Here is a 16,314-nt window from a genome sequence, read left to right on the forward strand (position 1 = left end):
AAAGTGAATGCACAATTAATTAGAGAACATTGTGAAAATGGCTCAGACAACAAACTTAACAAAGTGTTTGCAAATATAGTTCAGGTAAGCTTTTATCTGGTTAAATAGGCCAGTTGAAATAAATTTGCTACTAGCAAAAAATAAATAAAAATGAATTAGCAAAGATCAATTGCTTTTTATTGTTGTGAACTATCTTGAACAATTCATTTTGTAAAGGAGATGTGGAAAATGTAAACATACATAAATAAAAGTCTCCTCTTAAGGTGGGACTGGGATAACGGTAGTTGCGCAATTAAGAGTAACAAAAGTGCCACCCCCCCACCACCTCCCTGGAATAGGGCTAAAACAGGGAAGATTCAGAACAATGGGAAAGCAAGTATTATAAAAGAATCAAGTCCAACTGTCTTTCCCCTCTTGCTGTTCTTTTTGCTTCTCTATCTTCCAAAACCCGATAAAGCAGACATCTGTCTTGCACATGTCAAAAGCATAAAGTACAAACCTGGACACTATGTAAGTACTGTACATAACAAATCACACACCCATGATTCACCCTGAAACCAAAGGACATAGCTTCAACAAAAGCAACATAACTCAAAATTAGGAACTCGCATGTTTACAAGAACAGGGTCCATGCAATGATATATTTTGTTCTCCAGATGGTCCAAGGGCATCAAAAATATTTGAATAATCTTCAGTTTGGATAAACAGGATTCCTACTTGGATGACTACACTTGTCTTCTCTGGAATCTTTTGCAGTTGTTGATGAGTGTGCTATATAAGGACATATCTAGCAGACCTGCATAACTGGTTCACAGCTGGAGGCAGAAATGCTTCCAAATACCATTTGCTGGAATCCTCAGGAAGAGAGCGCTTGGGTCCTGTTTGCAGGTTTCCCACAGGCACCTGGTTGGCCATTGTGAAGACAGGGTGCTGGACCAGATGGGCCACTGGCCTGATCCAGCAGGCTCTCCTCATGTTCTGAAAACTCTACTGTAAAATTTTACAGCAAACTACTTCACACATTATAGGTCCATGGGAAGCTGCCTTAGAGTCAGACCCTTGGTCCAGCTAGCCCGGTTTCATGCTTAGAAAGCTCAGGTCTGAGAGGTTTTCCATTTGTCCCCACTTTTCCTAGGAAAACCTGCTCTTTACCACTGAATTGGAGCAAACGTCTTGTCGCGCAGAAAGGAGGAGGAAAAAACTTAAACACATAGCAGAGTTCCTAAAAAAATAGACCAGAGGCAATTGTACTTCATCCCCAGAGCTTTTACTGGTACAGTGGTACCTCTGGATGCGAACGGGATCTGTTCTGGAGCCCCGTTCGTATCTTGAAGCCAACGCAACCCGCATCTGCACGTGCACGGGTCGCGTTTCGCCGCTTCTGCGCATGCACGTGACATCATTTTGAGCGTCTGCACATGCATGAGCAGCGAAACCCAGAAGGAACACATTCCGTTACTTCCGGGTCGCCGCGGAGTGCAACCCGAAAATGCTCAACGCGAAGCTACTTCAACCCGAGGTATGACTGTACTGAAGGCAAATAAGCATAAATGGTCAAAAATCCCATACAGTTAGGGTTGGCGCAGTCCATAAGAAACCGGTTGCAGCAAAAAAACCAATAAAACTTACAAACTTTTAAGACCTTATAAGAGACTTATAAGAGACTTATAATACCTTAACACTACAGAATACGGAACAGAACACTAGAACAAAGAGACAGAAAACAGAAAGTGAGAGAGACCCAGGCTCCTCCTGGCCTGGGTCAGAAAACCTGACTGATGTTTGCTGTGATTCAGCAGTAAAGATCAGGTTTTCCAGTGGGACAAGCAGAAGGGTAGACAAGCCCTCACTGACCACAAGATTTCAGGCAGGTGCTTTCCCCAGCCCTTATCTGGAGATGCAAGGAATTGAACCAAAGACCTTCCGCACATAAAACGTGTTGTGCCACAGAGCTACAGCTCTTGCCCCTTAAAGAGATCACATTTTTAGGTTTGTGTTTTATTCAGATATGGGAATACACCTTTAAAAAGATAATTTGTGAATGAGACAAACACACTTTGGAAGCAGTTGCGTCACAAGTGCATTCATCAAGAGTAAGAACTGTCTGCAGTTGTCTCCTGGGTGCACCCTTGGTAGCAAACCTGGCTTTGTTGCCACTTCATTTTAGGAATGGCCACAGAATAAAACAAACAAGAAACCAAGAAGAGAGGCTGAACATCAGTGAGATGGGTTTCATTATCAAAAAGAACTGGAGCTGTTTTTCCTCTAGTGTGCTGACCAGTTCACAGGACCCTTGTGTGCTGCGACATGCTGAAATGGGGAAGTGCATTTTGCTAGCATTTTCTCCCCCTGCAAAGGGAGCCCCTGATTTATAAGCGTGCAGGTGTTGGGGGCTATGGAGTAAGGGAAGAGGGAACACATGCCTGCTATCATTCTGTATTTTCTGCTGTTTCCTAGCAATGTGCCAGAGATATATGTTCAGCGTATTTGTATATACAGCTTCAGTTCCTACTTCCTGGAAAATAATTTCCTCTTGAAATTTCAGGGTCCTACAAATAATATCATTGGGCCCCTCAAGACTGCTTTTTTAAAGGGTGTTTTCAGCAACATGTCATGGATGCAACAATAGTGTATTAGGAGTGGGTGTATTTTGGACTGTCCACACATCATTCCACTATATTAATAGTTCTGTGGTGCTTCCCCAATGTTATTACATTATTGTCACCTGGAGGGGCACTCTTGCACTAAAGTACAACAGAGGGGGGACAGAAAAGGACCCAGAACATTTGTGGTATAAAAAGTTACAGGATTTCAGCAGCAGGACATGCAAGTTGCAGGACATGCTGCAAAACTTTTGCAGGCACGAACAGTATACCCTCATGGGAACAAATGAACACAATAAAAAAGAAGTCTGGAGGGCTGCTAATATCCATCCTAATTCTAGCTCTTAAGTTCTACAATAGGGAGTAAAAGCTTCAGGAGTTATGCATAAAAGACATTGTTGTGACTGTATAAAACAGATGTATAATTTTGCCATTTCTCTCCAGCTGGTAATTGATTGTGTGGGAGTCTTTTTATATATGAGATACGTTTATAGGGGGAAATCTTTTGATGTGACTACCTAAATTGATGTGCACTTAAGAAACGGTCCTGGGTACGAGTGTGATAATTTCTTGGTGTTACTTTACAAAGTTACATTCTTTTAGATGTACACACCTTAAGATGGTTTAAGAGGACATCTACAAATAACACTACATCTGCAAAAACCTTTTGTTGTATCACACAGGAAAACTCATTGGAGAGCTGTGAACATCTCTTCTGAATGCATGTAATGGTCCTTAAGTAAGGAAAGGAAGCGAGTCTGTTTAATTAGTTGATGGATTGGTCGGCGCACACATGGGGGTGCGGGGGAGGTCCAGTTCCTTGAGGAAGTCAAAGTACTGCACATTCTATTCTTTTACTGGACTAAGATTGTGTTTGCCTTCCCCTGTGACTGACACCGAGGCAGCTGGGGGAGAGATATGCTGGAGAATTCCTTCAAAGATTAGACTGACCTAGAGAAGAATATCACTCATCAGAATATGGGTCAAAGACAACTGTGTAGAGATAATTGCACAGAGAAAGAAATGTGTGTTTGTTACCTTCCTAAGAATTGAGCTGAGGTTTGACTAACATAAATTACCTCTGCAACAGCTTGCACATAGGTGCTCTGTAAATATCTCTTCTATGCAATTTTTTTGTTTTTGTTTTAAAAAGAGCTTAGGCTTGCATAATTCCTCTACGTGGGACCAATTTTTCTATATGCTGTGTTCCTCCCCTCCTTGTTTAAGTGTTGCAGCTTCCCATAATGGCTTCAAATTGTTCTCTAACATTAATCATGTCTTCCTTTGCTTGGACAGATATTAATGAATGTGAAGACGCAAACACTCACTGCCTGGGAGGCGAGTGCTTAAACACACTAGGCTCCTACAGCTGCCATTGCCGGACTGGATTTGAGCTCTTCAATGGAAGCATCTGCGAAGGTATGACAGATTCTTCCCCAATGGATCTGTCCATCCGTCTCCCATTGAGCCATGTCTTCACCATTAGCTCAGGAAAGGGAAGAAGGAAAACACAAACAGTATATTTTGGGGCTTCCCATTCCGGACCATGTGGCCCTGGTGCAAGCCAGCCTCCTAGGGTCAGGAAGAAATTGCCACACCAGCTTGAATATCATAGGCTAAAGGTGCTCCAAGGCAGTGGTTGGGAGAGTGTTCATGTTGGCAACAAAAAAATTGAGAGAATAAATGAGCATTTGTCAAGATAAGCACCTGTTCCCATCTGTATCACATGGAGAAATCTTCAGATCTTCACATCATCCAGTTCCTTCCCATTCCCAACTCTTTAAGAAATGCCTCAAAGGCGTAGCTATTTTCACATGCCTGTGACAATTAACTAAGATGTTTGGATTCAGAGGATCTTCCCCTTTCCTTACCCACTTCCTCTTTTCTTTTCCTCATTTGACTGTTCATTTGTATTGTGAGCCCACCACCCGGGCCCTGTTCTCATTCTGTGTTCTTCTTCATTTCCTTCTGTATTCTTTCTTAATTCAAGTGCCTCTTAAATAAAGTCATTTCCATACAATCAAGCAAAACATGCCCAAGTTGCGTTTTCCCTTGTGGAAACTCTTGCAAGCTCCTATAGAACAATGTCCCTTCCAGAAACAAAAGATGTGGCTAGCATAAGCATCAGGATGCAGTGAGCGTTGCTGCTGGGTTTGAAAGAGCTGTCCTTTCTATAAGGCAATGTGTAAGGGCTGACAGATAAGAATACTCAGTAGCAGCTGGTCTGAGCGAGTTGTCTGTAACTATCTTTGCTCTCCTGTAGATCTGAATGAGTGCCTGGACAGTGGCATCTGCAGCCCCAATGGCGAATGCCTGAACAGCCATGGATCCTATTTCTGCATTTGCGCTCTTGGCTTTTCAAATGCTGGTGGCGGAGTCAGCTGTCAAGGTAAGATCCTAGATGCTAGAATGGCTTTGGTCTGCTCCTCTGTCCTCTTGGACCCTTCATGCCAATAGTGATGGGAGATCATGCAGGAAAACCCAAGGGTCTCTCTTCCCCTTGCTCCTTCCAAATTGGTCCAAGTTCCCTTCAATATCCAGGCCCAGTTCATAAGTAGCTTGATTCAGCATCACCAAACCCACACTGCTAGCCCTCCATTAACCTGGTGAGAGATGATGGTGGCTTAGAAGCTTTGTGGAACTGGAAGCTTCAGGCTTAAGGCCTAGACCCTCTCATGATACTGTTCAGGAATGCCCCTAGATCCACTTCCTGTTTGCTTCCTATTGGAATGGCAGCGGATTCTGTGTTGTCCGCTTAGCGGCAACTGTTTCAGAGCTCGATCGGGCTGAGGGGAGAGTGTGAGGACTCTACCCCCCCCAAAAAAAACCCACAGAGGAGTGGGGCGCCGAGGGTTCCAGCAGAGCGAGAAAACTCGCTGCGATCTCCCTGCGACCTGCCACTGACTCTGGCTTAAGGCCTAGACCCTCTCAGGATACTGTTCAGGAATGTCCCTAGATCCAAGGAATATGGTCTTCCAAGAGTCAGTGGATGCACCTCCTGTCATGTGGCCTCTCTTCTACGGTCCTCACTTGCAAGGGTGAATTTGGGGCAGGGGTGGTTGGTGGTTTGGAATGTGCGGCTGTGAAAGGGCATCAGGGCCCACTTCAAATTTGGCCCAAGCCCCAATCTCAACAAGTTAATTTGGGCCCACTTCAAATTCAACTCAAATTCATTTGAACTTGCCCATCACTCATTTTCAACCCTTTCTGCTTCTGTCCTTGGTCTTCTGCCCTCTTTCAAGATTGTTTGTTTGAAGTTGCCATATTCATGCTGTGCTTTTTTATGTCGTCTTATATTCCCTTCTCCAGATGTAGATGAATGTGCAGACCAGTCCAGGTGTTTGCGTGGCCAGTGCCTCAATACAGAAGGGTCTTACAGCTGCTTGTGTCAAACTGGCTTCAAACATTCCCAGGAGACTGATGATTGTATAGGTAAGAAGTGAACTCTAAAGGAGGAGAAATGTCTACAGAATAGGGCCAACTAGTGTGATATTCAATGCAAATAGCAGTCATTAACTGCTAGAGGCTCTTGTCTTGCACATCAACCACTGTAGTCATAGAAGTGGTGTTGGACTCCATTTGGCTTTGGGTGTGTATATTCCCTTATTATGTTTGTCTTTCTGACTACTTATTTGAAATGCTTTGCCTTGGATTACAGATGTGGATGAATGTGAAGAATATGGGGATGCCGTGTGTGGCACATGGGAATGCCAGAACACCTTGGGCTCATATCACTGCATTATGGGATGTCCAGCTGGCTTCCATCGCACATCCTTTGGCGAATGCATTGGTGGGTTCCATGTCTGTAGAAACTCTGGGGCATTCAAAAGACAAGCTTCTGCCTCTTTCTGCCTTATTGTGCTCTCATTAAGCCTAGGCATCTCCCTTTTTTGAATGCAATAAGAGAAACCTTTTTTCTTTCCCTATTAGGAAGATTGTTAAGGAGCTGTATGCACAAGATAGGCACTTCAGTACTGGGAGCCTTTAATAAAATATAGCCTGCCAGGATTTATTGGCCAACCCATCTCTCTCTCTCTCTGTTTGTTGCAAACTAGATCAAATAAGCAGGGGTGGGGGGCAGTGTAAATATTAGACTTGGGTCCTATAGTAGTTGTGAAAGGGGAAATGATTTGCTGGAGACAACACTGTTTTGATGCCTTAAAGATAAGCTCCAGTTCCTTAACATTTTGGGAGTGTCAAAATGTAGATACATATTGTTTCCTTAGCTAATACCATGATTATTTTCTGCCCGTCCCAGTAACAGGTGTTACTAGTGTCATGACTTCAGGGCTTCTCCTTAGTGCAATGCAATCTCTAGTTAATACTGTGATTCTTGCCAGTCACCAAAATGTTTCTTTTAATGTCCGGTATGGAATTATCACATAGGTGTGTGTGATCTGCATAGGAAAAAAACACAAGCCCAATGTTAATCTGTTTCTGAGATGCATTTATGGTGGAGTAGTCCGAAAACCTCCTTGCTGCTCTGCAAGTAAAAAAGGTTAAGTGCAGTTGGTTGAGCACCTTTGCACCATCAGACAACCTGTTTCCTTTGACCTGGCTGTGCCCAACATCCTTGGCACAGTCACATCCTTCTTGCATACTTTATAACAAACATATAGAAACCATCTGAAGCTCGCCTGTGCTTATTTACAGTGCAGTGTTTTAAATTTGTTTTTGTTAATCAAATTCTGCTTATACTCCCTTTCTTTCCTCATTCATTTTTCCACATTCTTCCTTCATCAAATTCCTTACCCCATAAAACAACCCATTCCTCTTGACATCTTACTTCTTCTACATGTCAGCTTGCTTTGTTTTCTTCTTTTCATCTTTCTGAACACCCTCAGATGGTGTTGCGATGAAGTTTGTTTCAGAATAGTTTACTGAATTACTTCCTATTCTTGCATAAACTTCTGGTCAACTGAGGAGCTAGAGATGTCCCTATTGCGAAAGATGGAAGATTGCTAGCCTATGATTGTGATACACAAGTGGGGATGGGCTTGCTAAGAAAATAGACTCTGTGCTGATTCATCTGTCCTTCTTCCCTGCAGATATTGATGAGTGTGCCAACGAGACTCTGTGTGGCAGTCATGGGTTCTGCGTCAATACAGACAGCTCGTTCCATTGTCTGTGTGACCGTGGCTATGAAAACTCACCTTCAGGCCTTGACTGCATTGGTAAGAGTCACTCAGCATTCTAGTTCCATGTTACTTCTTTCTTCTAGATGCTGACAGCTCTCCAAAATATGGGCCCAAGATCTGTTCATGCTTCTGCTCTCATTGTCGTAAATTCTGTCCTCATGAAAATCCAGCCCCTCATAATCCCTAGTCATAAAAAGTCTTCTGTGATTAGGCCCTTATACTGGAGGGATAGGACTGCAGGCAAAAGTAGCCCCAGATGAATCTCCAAGACTCATCAGTTCCTTTTCTAAAGGTGTAACAAGATGTGATGATGGCACGACCCATGTGTTATGTATAAAGCAAGGGGATGCAAAAGAGAAGAGGGGGGGGTCTAATCATTCCCCTCTCTATGCTTTCCCCCCTGAAACTGCCCCTTCCCATTTGCTTTGTACCCAAAAGTGGCTTATACATGTATTTGCACTTGGAGCCCAAACTTGAGAAAGTAAAGTTGCAATCCCTGGTTTAAAGCACAGTACAGCTGCCATCACACATCTGTAAATGAATGAACATGGTGAGAAATGAGAAACATTTCTCAATACCCATTAAATGAGGGGCTACATTTCAGGGCTGGCCCTACCATTAGGCAAAAGCTGATACTGGGTGTTTACAAATTAATTTATAAAAGTGCAGTCCTAATTGTGTCTACTTGGAAGTAGGCCCTATGGAATTCATTAGGGCGTACACCCGAGTAACTGAGGTTAGGACTGCAGCCTTGTTTTTGTGCTTCTACTGCCATGGATGAGGAGGGTTGCTTGTGGAGTTTTCTTCCTCAAATGCCAAAATAGTTTGACCAGCTTTGGGTACTGTACCCCTTGACCGTGGGGGAGCATTCTCTGCTCTGCCTCAGGTAGCAAAATGTCTTGGGTCAGCCCTTCCCAGTTTGTTCATTTTATTTTCAAGGTTTAGCTGTGAAGAGAAGGAATGGCAAATCAGAAGGCTTTGGGGCAGATGTATGGCTTCTTAATGCACTTATAAGATTTTGTATCTTGCAGATGTGAACGAATGTGAGATGATGGTTGCCGTCTGTGGGACAGCACTTTGTGAGAATGTGGAAGGTGCTTTTCTGTGCCTGTGTTCCAGTGACCACGAGGACTATGACACGGAAACAGGCGAATGCCGCCCCCGAGCAGACATGGGTGAGAGTTACTTGCTGGGCAGGGCAATGCAAGACAGAATCCAAGACACTGTTCTAGTAAGAAGAACCCCAAAATCATTTTATGCGTTTGTATAAAAGGAAGCCCTGCAGTAGGTTCATCCCCTTTAGATCTGAGTATCTTGCATAATCCCTGTGAACAGTATGATCTGCTGATCAGACAAGCTCAAAGAGACTTTTGATCTAACCGAGTCACAAAACAATTTATTATGGACATGATGACATCACTTCTGAACATAGTTCCACCAGTCATCATCTTGTCCCATCAAGGATGCAGTAATTCCTATTTGAAAAGGCATCGCTCAAAATCTTTTGATAAGTGTAAGGATAGTAAACTGAAACTTGAGTTCTTAAGGCTTTTCTGCATGACTCCAAATGCATGCCCTAAATTTTATTCTTACTGAGATTTTTATAACCCCCAATCTGACACCAGCAGTGTGATGTCCCATTCCCACATAATGTATAAGGGAGAGGACAGCTGTACTGCAGAGGTGGTGGCTGTGCTACTGTGCAATTTTCTTTTCTTTAAAATAGGTTGCATTCTAGCATTACTTATATGGTAAAATCCTGAGAATACCATGCTCTGCCAGATGCTCTTTATCAATGGATACAGTACTCCAGAAGCCTTCCTAGAGCTCTAATGAAGACACCCACATTATCAGTGGGTGATAACAAAAAGAAAACCCCTACATTTTCTCTCTAAACTTAGGAGGACCCGGAAGGCCTGTATCTTTGCATCCCAGAAGCTCAGAGAGGAAGGAGTGCTACTATCATATGGGTGACATCCCACTATGTGACAGTGTCTTAGCCAATAACACCACTAAGGAAGAATGCTGCTGCACAGAAGGAGCAGCCTGGGGAGACAATTGTGAGACACATCCATGCCCCGTCATTGGCTCAGGTGAGACATTTGCTTTGTAGTGTTTTCTTCTCTGCCAGATCCAGTCAAAGAGAGGGGTCACCATGGCTTGCCATGTTCAAGTTGTGTGCTGCAATAATGATATACTTTCTATGTTTTTTCCCTCTCTCTCTCCCTATCCCGCTGAACTTCTTGTTTCTTCCCCTGTTTTTGCCAGTGGAATATACTGACATTTGCCCTAGTGGGAAAGGATATATCCCTGTGGAAGGGACGCTGATTTTTGGACAGACATCTTACACAGGTACCCCTTTCTCTTTTTCCACTCATTCCCCCACCATCTGAAGGTCAAAGTTAGGTGTGATGTGGAAGATCTCAATCAATCACTCAGTCAGTCAATCAATCATTTATTGTACAGTCCTAGACCTGTTAAAACAGAGTAAAAACATGACCAATAAAACATAGCCATATTTAAAATACAATATGAAACATCGATAAAACCTGAGATACAGATTGCAATTAAAATGAGAGAACCATCTTATGAGACCTTTGAGCAGAGAAGAGGAACTTGGCCACTAACTCTGTCGTTAACTTGCTTGCGTTAGCCAAGAAATATTCTGGATGCCGTTCCAGAAACCTTCCAGGATGTTCCTCAGAAGGGGGCAAGGTTGCTGTTACATTCCACTCTATGAACATTGCATTCAAAAAAGATATGACCCAAAGTTTTGACTACTTCATCTCCACAGGGACGCAGACAATCTTCACATGGGATGCCTTGCCAAATGTACTTTCAGAGTGGGAGATCTGTAATCAGAACTCTGAACCATTTTTATCTTGACTTAAAAACTGAACCATTTTTATCTTGACTTAAAAGCAGCTGGTGGGGGCCTGCAGTGCTGGGACAGCCTCCCCCCACATACCCCTGCCTTCTGCAAGCTGCAATTAGTCATGGAATTGGGGAGAAGACAGATACAATCTGGACTAAGGATGGGGTGTTTTTTGATTGTTTGTTCCCCTGTTAATACAACCTTCACATATTCAGATTTCACAAACCAATATGTGAACAGAAAAACAACTACCCTTCAAATTTCACACTTCTCCAAATATATTGATGCAGTTCTTCAAACAAAAAATGAATACAAGAATGTGTACATTAGGGGAAAGTGTATAGAAAAATACATACGTGACAATCACATAGGTAAATTCATTGTGTTAGGGGATACTGCTTGCAAACATGTGTGTGGATTTTCATGAAGACTCCCCCCCCCCACAAAAAAATAATAACACAAACTGATGCTGAAATGGTGTGACCTGAACTTATGATTGGAAAAATGAGAAACTGAGAAAAACCTAAATCAACAGATCTGCGATACCCTCCAAAACTTTTGTAATCTTACTTGTGACAGTCTGTGAGAAAGAAAGATTAGTAGGAAACATCACCAATAAATCTGGGGATAGCTCTATACAGAATAAGACTGTGAACTACAAATTGTCAGGTAGTTAGAGATCAGGCCAGAAAATAAAATCTGGCAGCCCCTCAGACTGACCAAGGCAGACTCTATAGAGTTCTTAATGGAGCCTTAGGAAAGGACCCGGGAGGCAAACTGAGTTTAAAGGTAACATTTTGCTGTAAGTGCTCATAAAATGGTCTGCTTTCATTTGTGCAAGTCTTAGAATTTATCAGAGTATGTAGAAGATGAAGGAATTAAGTAGAAGGGAGGACTACAGTCGCCTCTCTCGCTTTTCATACCTTCTGCATTAGACATACAGAGGTGGTTTATGTTTCAAAAAATGAATAGTTTACTCACTTGTGTGAATATAATGGAACTCACTGGAACACATTTCCAGCACCTCTCAGGTGCCATTCTAAGAAAACGAGGGAGGTGTTCATGGTGAGTTCCAGCACCTCTTTTTCTGGAAAAATAGCACCAAATATAATAAACCTTCAGTTTAATAGGAGTAAGGTTTAAAAACGTAGAATCTTTCCTGCAGCAGGATTTAGTAGTAGTATTGAACTGAGAATTGAAAACTCATGGTTGATACTTGCCATCTAGAAAAGTTTTTCAGCCTGAATAATCATTTTTGAATGTGGTCATTTCTTCCATTAACTTTATTATGGGAACAGGAGTTGCTCTTCACTATATGCTACATGCAGAATTGGGAGTAGGTTTTCCACACTGTGGGGTGGGGGGGGTATGACACTTTTCTCTGTGTACACCGAAACACCTTTTTATTTAAGCACAAATATTTCAACATTTTGAAAACAAAGATGAAAAGTCATTAACATGTTCTTTTTTTTAAAAAAAGAAAAAACCTGCTGATAAAATGGTACCAGTAGAAATGGTGACCGTGAAGGGGTGTCTTGGCTGCACAGCCTGCCTATTGTGTCTCTGTGCATGTCAAAATACACACCTCTTAAAAAACAGGGAAGAGTTAGCGCTAAGGTGATCAACATCTCTAGTTGATTGTGGTGTTGTTCCATTCTTTCCCCAAAACTTGGGGGTTTTTTTGCAGTCTGAAAAGAAAAATAAGAATTATGGAGTGGGGGGAATACAGAAGAACTATGATTTGATGAAGTCACGAAGAGTCGGACACGACTAAACGACTAAACAACGACATGATTTGATAACAGTGTCAAAGAGATCTCCTGTAAAAATAATGACTGAACAGAGGTTGGTTCAACAAAGGGTGAACGTGTTCTAAAAGTCACTCACAACTATGATGAGGCACAACAGGCCTGACCAACACAGCAGCACACATTAAATGAATGCACCCCAGAATCCTCTAAAACAGGCAGGTGTTCAATAGCAAGTCAGTTCCCTGAAGATAGATAGCTTGAAAAGCACCACCCTTGAGAATAAATAGATTAGGGTCCCCATTGGTCTTAACTGTTTGGTTTCTAGGTCTGATTAAACCTCTCTCTCCCACTAGATGCTGATGAGTGTAAAATGTTTGGCCACGAGGTCTGCCGTAATGGTCACTGTGTGAACGTAGCGCCAGGCTATGCCTGCTTCTGCCGCGCCGGTTTTATCTATGACTCCAGCAAGCTTGAATGTATTGGTGAGAAGGCTCTTTCTAGCTGCTTGATATATTTTCTGTGCTTTGTAGAATTGCCCACACAATTGTAGGGAACGGTCCCATCCTGTCCCCCGCCCCCCGTTTTTATTTTAAGCATCACATGGAGTAAGTAAGGTACTCCCTGAAATTCTGTGCACAGTTGATCAGGGGAGGGGGGGAATCTTTTTCTGTGTGGGAGGGTCAAAGAGGTCCGTCTTACTGATGTAAACTTTTCTGCTCAACTTCTGTGGCTGCAGATCTAGATGAGTGTGAAAATGAAGATGCCTGTGCAAATGGCAAGTGTCTCAACACGGCTGGTTCCTATCATTGCTTCTGTAGCCTTCCCCTCGTGCTGGATGCGACCCGCAACCGTTGTGTCAACGTTTCCAGCAGCGCAGGTGAGTGCAGTTCTGACTACAGTGCAAAATGGTCTCTTAAAAGCAAGTTTTGTAGCTCCAATGGCTTTTCTGTTTCTTTCACTGGCAGATGATGAGGATGAACTTGACATTCACTTAGACATCTGCTGGCAGAGTGTCTCCAACTACATCTGCAACGAGCCACTGCTGGGCCAACGAACCACGTACACAGAATGCTGCTGCCGCTATGGAGACGCCTGGAGTCAGGACTGTGCACTCTGCCCCCCCAGGTCCTCTGGTGAGAAGGCACAAATCACATGGGATTTGGGGAGGAGGGGGGTGGTGTCTTTCAATAGCTAAGGCTAGACTTCAGATAAGATTTCCACTGGGCAAATCCACACATGAGCAATTGGATTCACATCACTGACTTGACCCTTCGCAGTATCTCCAAGAACTTGAGTCATCGTCAGCAGTGTTACCGAGAATGTATTATTAATACATTGTTAATAATGTTTAATAATGAATACATCTACTGGTGGTGCTGTGGGTTAAACCACAGAGCCTAGGACTTGCCGATCAGAAGGTCGCGGTTCGAATCCCCGCAATGGGGTGAGCTCCCATTGCTTGGTCCCTGCTCCTGCCAACCTAGCAGTTCGAAAGCACATCAAAGTGCAAGTAGATAAATAGGTACCACTCCGGCAGGAAGGTAAACGGCAGTTCCGTGCGCTGCTCTGGTTCGCCAGAAGCGGCTTAGTCATGCTGGCCACATGACCTGGAAGCTGTACACCGGCTCTTTTGGCCAGTAAAACGAGATGAGCGCCGCAACCCCAGAGTCGGCCACGACTGGACCTAACAGTTAGGGGTCCCTTTACCTGTTGAGCTAATCCACATCAAAGACACACTGTGACCTCACAGATATGACTTTGTCCCATATCTATGGAGATCTCTGTTTTCTTCACCAGGGTTGTCTCAGGAAGAGCTTTCAATCCAAAAAATGAAGCTTCCTCCTGGGACCCATGAGAAACCTTTTCATGGGTAAATCAAAGAAGTACTAAATAATATTTTTTCCAGCTTGACCATCATAAACAAGAGTCACCAAAATCAAAAAGGAAAGGCACATCCCTATATGACTCACAATACCCTTTTTGCATGTGGTGCAGCTATTTCTGTCCAGTCCAAACTTTAACCTCAACCCCAGCCCACTCTAATGGGTTCGTGGTCCTTTGTGCACTGTCCGGCATAAGAACATAGGAAGAGCCTGCTGGATCAGACCAATGGCCCATCTGGTTTAGCATCTTCTTCTCAGAGTGGCCAGCCAGATGCTAGTAGAAAACCCGCAAACAGGACCCAAGCACAAGAGCACTCAGGTATACTGTCTAGCATCCGGAATGTGCTTGATTTGGTTGATTGCGAAGACTTAGTAACTCACTCTTCAGTCATAAAACTTTAGGAGTGACTTACGGTGATTAGCACAGGAATTGTAACAATAAACTCAACATAACACTTATCAGCAACAGCCTTGGTATAAAATAAACAGTGACCATCAGATGTAAAAACACAACATTTTGAAATCGCCTGGGCAAATAAAAATGTCATTACAGGAGGCTCTTCTTAGGTTCTTAGGTATCAGGCCAAGGGCTCATATAGTCCAGCATCCTGTTCTCACAGTGGCCAGCCAAAGAGCTGGGCAAACCTCATTGGGAAGAGCATTCCGTAAATAAGGCACCACCCCCCAGAAAAGGCCCTGTTCTCCATCACCATTTGACTCATCCCAAAAGGTAGAGGGACTTTGAGAAAGGCCTCCAGAGATTATCGCAATACTTGGACAGGTGAGATATGGTGGTGTGTTTATCTGCCTCTTTTCTCTGTGTCTCCCTCCAGAGGATTTTGCTCAGCTGTGCAATGTTGCCAGAAGTGAGGCTGAACTCCGAGAAATGCCTGGCTATGAATATGGCCCAACTCAGGAAGACCATCAGTATGGACTCTACAGGCCAGATTTAGAACCCTATTACAACCAGTTGGGTCTTGAGTATGGAGCACCTGATATCAGCCTCTCAAACAGAGAATCAAGTCATGGATTTGACGGTGATTCATCCCTGCAAGCAGCACAGCTCCGCCCAGCACAAACTCAGCCTCGCTATGTGCCTGGCCAAATTGGTAAATGCTAAAAGAAAGAAAAATAGTAGAAAATTCGTCTTATACCCAGGGATGAGCTACAGATACATTAGCAGACTGTATGTAGACATTTGCTCAATTTCATCTCGGAGATGCTTTGAGCTAATCTCTACCCAGGGAATTCACAAAATACCACTATTGTAATTAGCAAAGCGCTGCATGTACAGATGTACTGGGTGCCCAAAAAACCTAGGGAGAAACCAGGACTGGGTGCATAGCCTTCCAACTATAAAATCGTCTTGAGGACTGAATATCTGCTGGGGCAGCCTCTCAGCTGGAGTTAGCTCCATAGAGCCAAATCTGGGGACACCTATTCAAGCCACTATCTGCGTATCATCATGTCAGGCACTTCACATCTCAAGCAGAGGCCTTGTAATAACTGTCTTCCTGGAGCCGGGTGTGCTAATCCAAGTAAGGAGGTATGTGTGTGCATATCACTAGCAGTAAATTGGAAGCACATTCAAATCTCCATTTGGATGGCAGATTTATACCTGGTGTGAATGGGGATATCTGCTTCCACACACAGATCTTTGTTGTTAGGTGAGGCGGGATGGACAGAGAGGGCAAAAGGAGGGAGGGAAATCCTCTTCTTTGCTTGACCCCTTACCTACCCTCTTTGTTAGCTCTTAAACTTGTTATTATACTGAATCATCGAATGGTAGAGTTGGAAGAGACCTTGAGCGTCATCTGCAATGTAGGAATCTCAACTAGACCATACATGACAGATGGCTACCCAACATCTGCTTTAAAAACCTCCAAAGAAGGAGAGTCCACCACTTCCCAAGGGAGTTCATTTCACCGTCAAACAGCTCTTACTGCCAGAAAGTTATTCCTGATGTTTAGTTGGAGTTGAATGTTTAAAACGAAGGGGAAAGTTTGATTTAATGTATAGTTAAAAGCGGGGTTAATGGGAAAGGAAATAGGCCAGAGCAAAGAT

General features: G+C 43.4%; 1 protein-coding gene across 1 annotated transcript in view; it reads left to right on the plus strand.

Annotated features, from left to right (window-relative positions):
* Window positions 1-16,314, plus strand: part of LTBP2 (latent transforming growth factor beta binding protein 2) — a 139,338-nt gene that overhangs the window by 120,221 nt on the left and 2,803 nt on the right. The window contains exons 21-32 of the mRNA XM_053379419.1: window positions 3,900-4,022; window positions 4,867-4,992; window positions 5,913-6,035; window positions 6,262-6,393; window positions 7,652-7,777; window positions 8,773-8,916; window positions 9,643-9,834; window positions 10,010-10,093; window positions 12,721-12,849; window positions 13,104-13,244; window positions 13,333-13,500; window positions 15,084-15,359. Coding sequence (XP_053235394.1) covers window positions 3,900-4,022; window positions 4,867-4,992; window positions 5,913-6,035; window positions 6,262-6,393; window positions 7,652-7,777; window positions 8,773-8,916; window positions 9,643-9,834; window positions 10,010-10,093; window positions 12,721-12,849; window positions 13,104-13,244; window positions 13,333-13,500; window positions 15,084-15,359 — 1,764 coding nt within the window. The remainder of the gene's footprint in view (window positions 1-3,899; window positions 4,023-4,866; window positions 4,993-5,912; window positions 6,036-6,261; window positions 6,394-7,651; window positions 7,778-8,772; window positions 8,917-9,642; window positions 9,835-10,009; window positions 10,094-12,720; window positions 12,850-13,103; window positions 13,245-13,332; window positions 13,501-15,083; window positions 15,360-16,314) is intronic.

The sequence above is a fragment of the Podarcis raffonei genome, chromosome 1, assembly GCF_027172205.1.
Source record: "Podarcis raffonei isolate rPodRaf1 chromosome 1, rPodRaf1.pri, whole genome shotgun sequence".
NCBI lineage: Eukaryota > Metazoa > Chordata > Lepidosauria > Squamata > Lacertidae > Podarcis > Podarcis raffonei.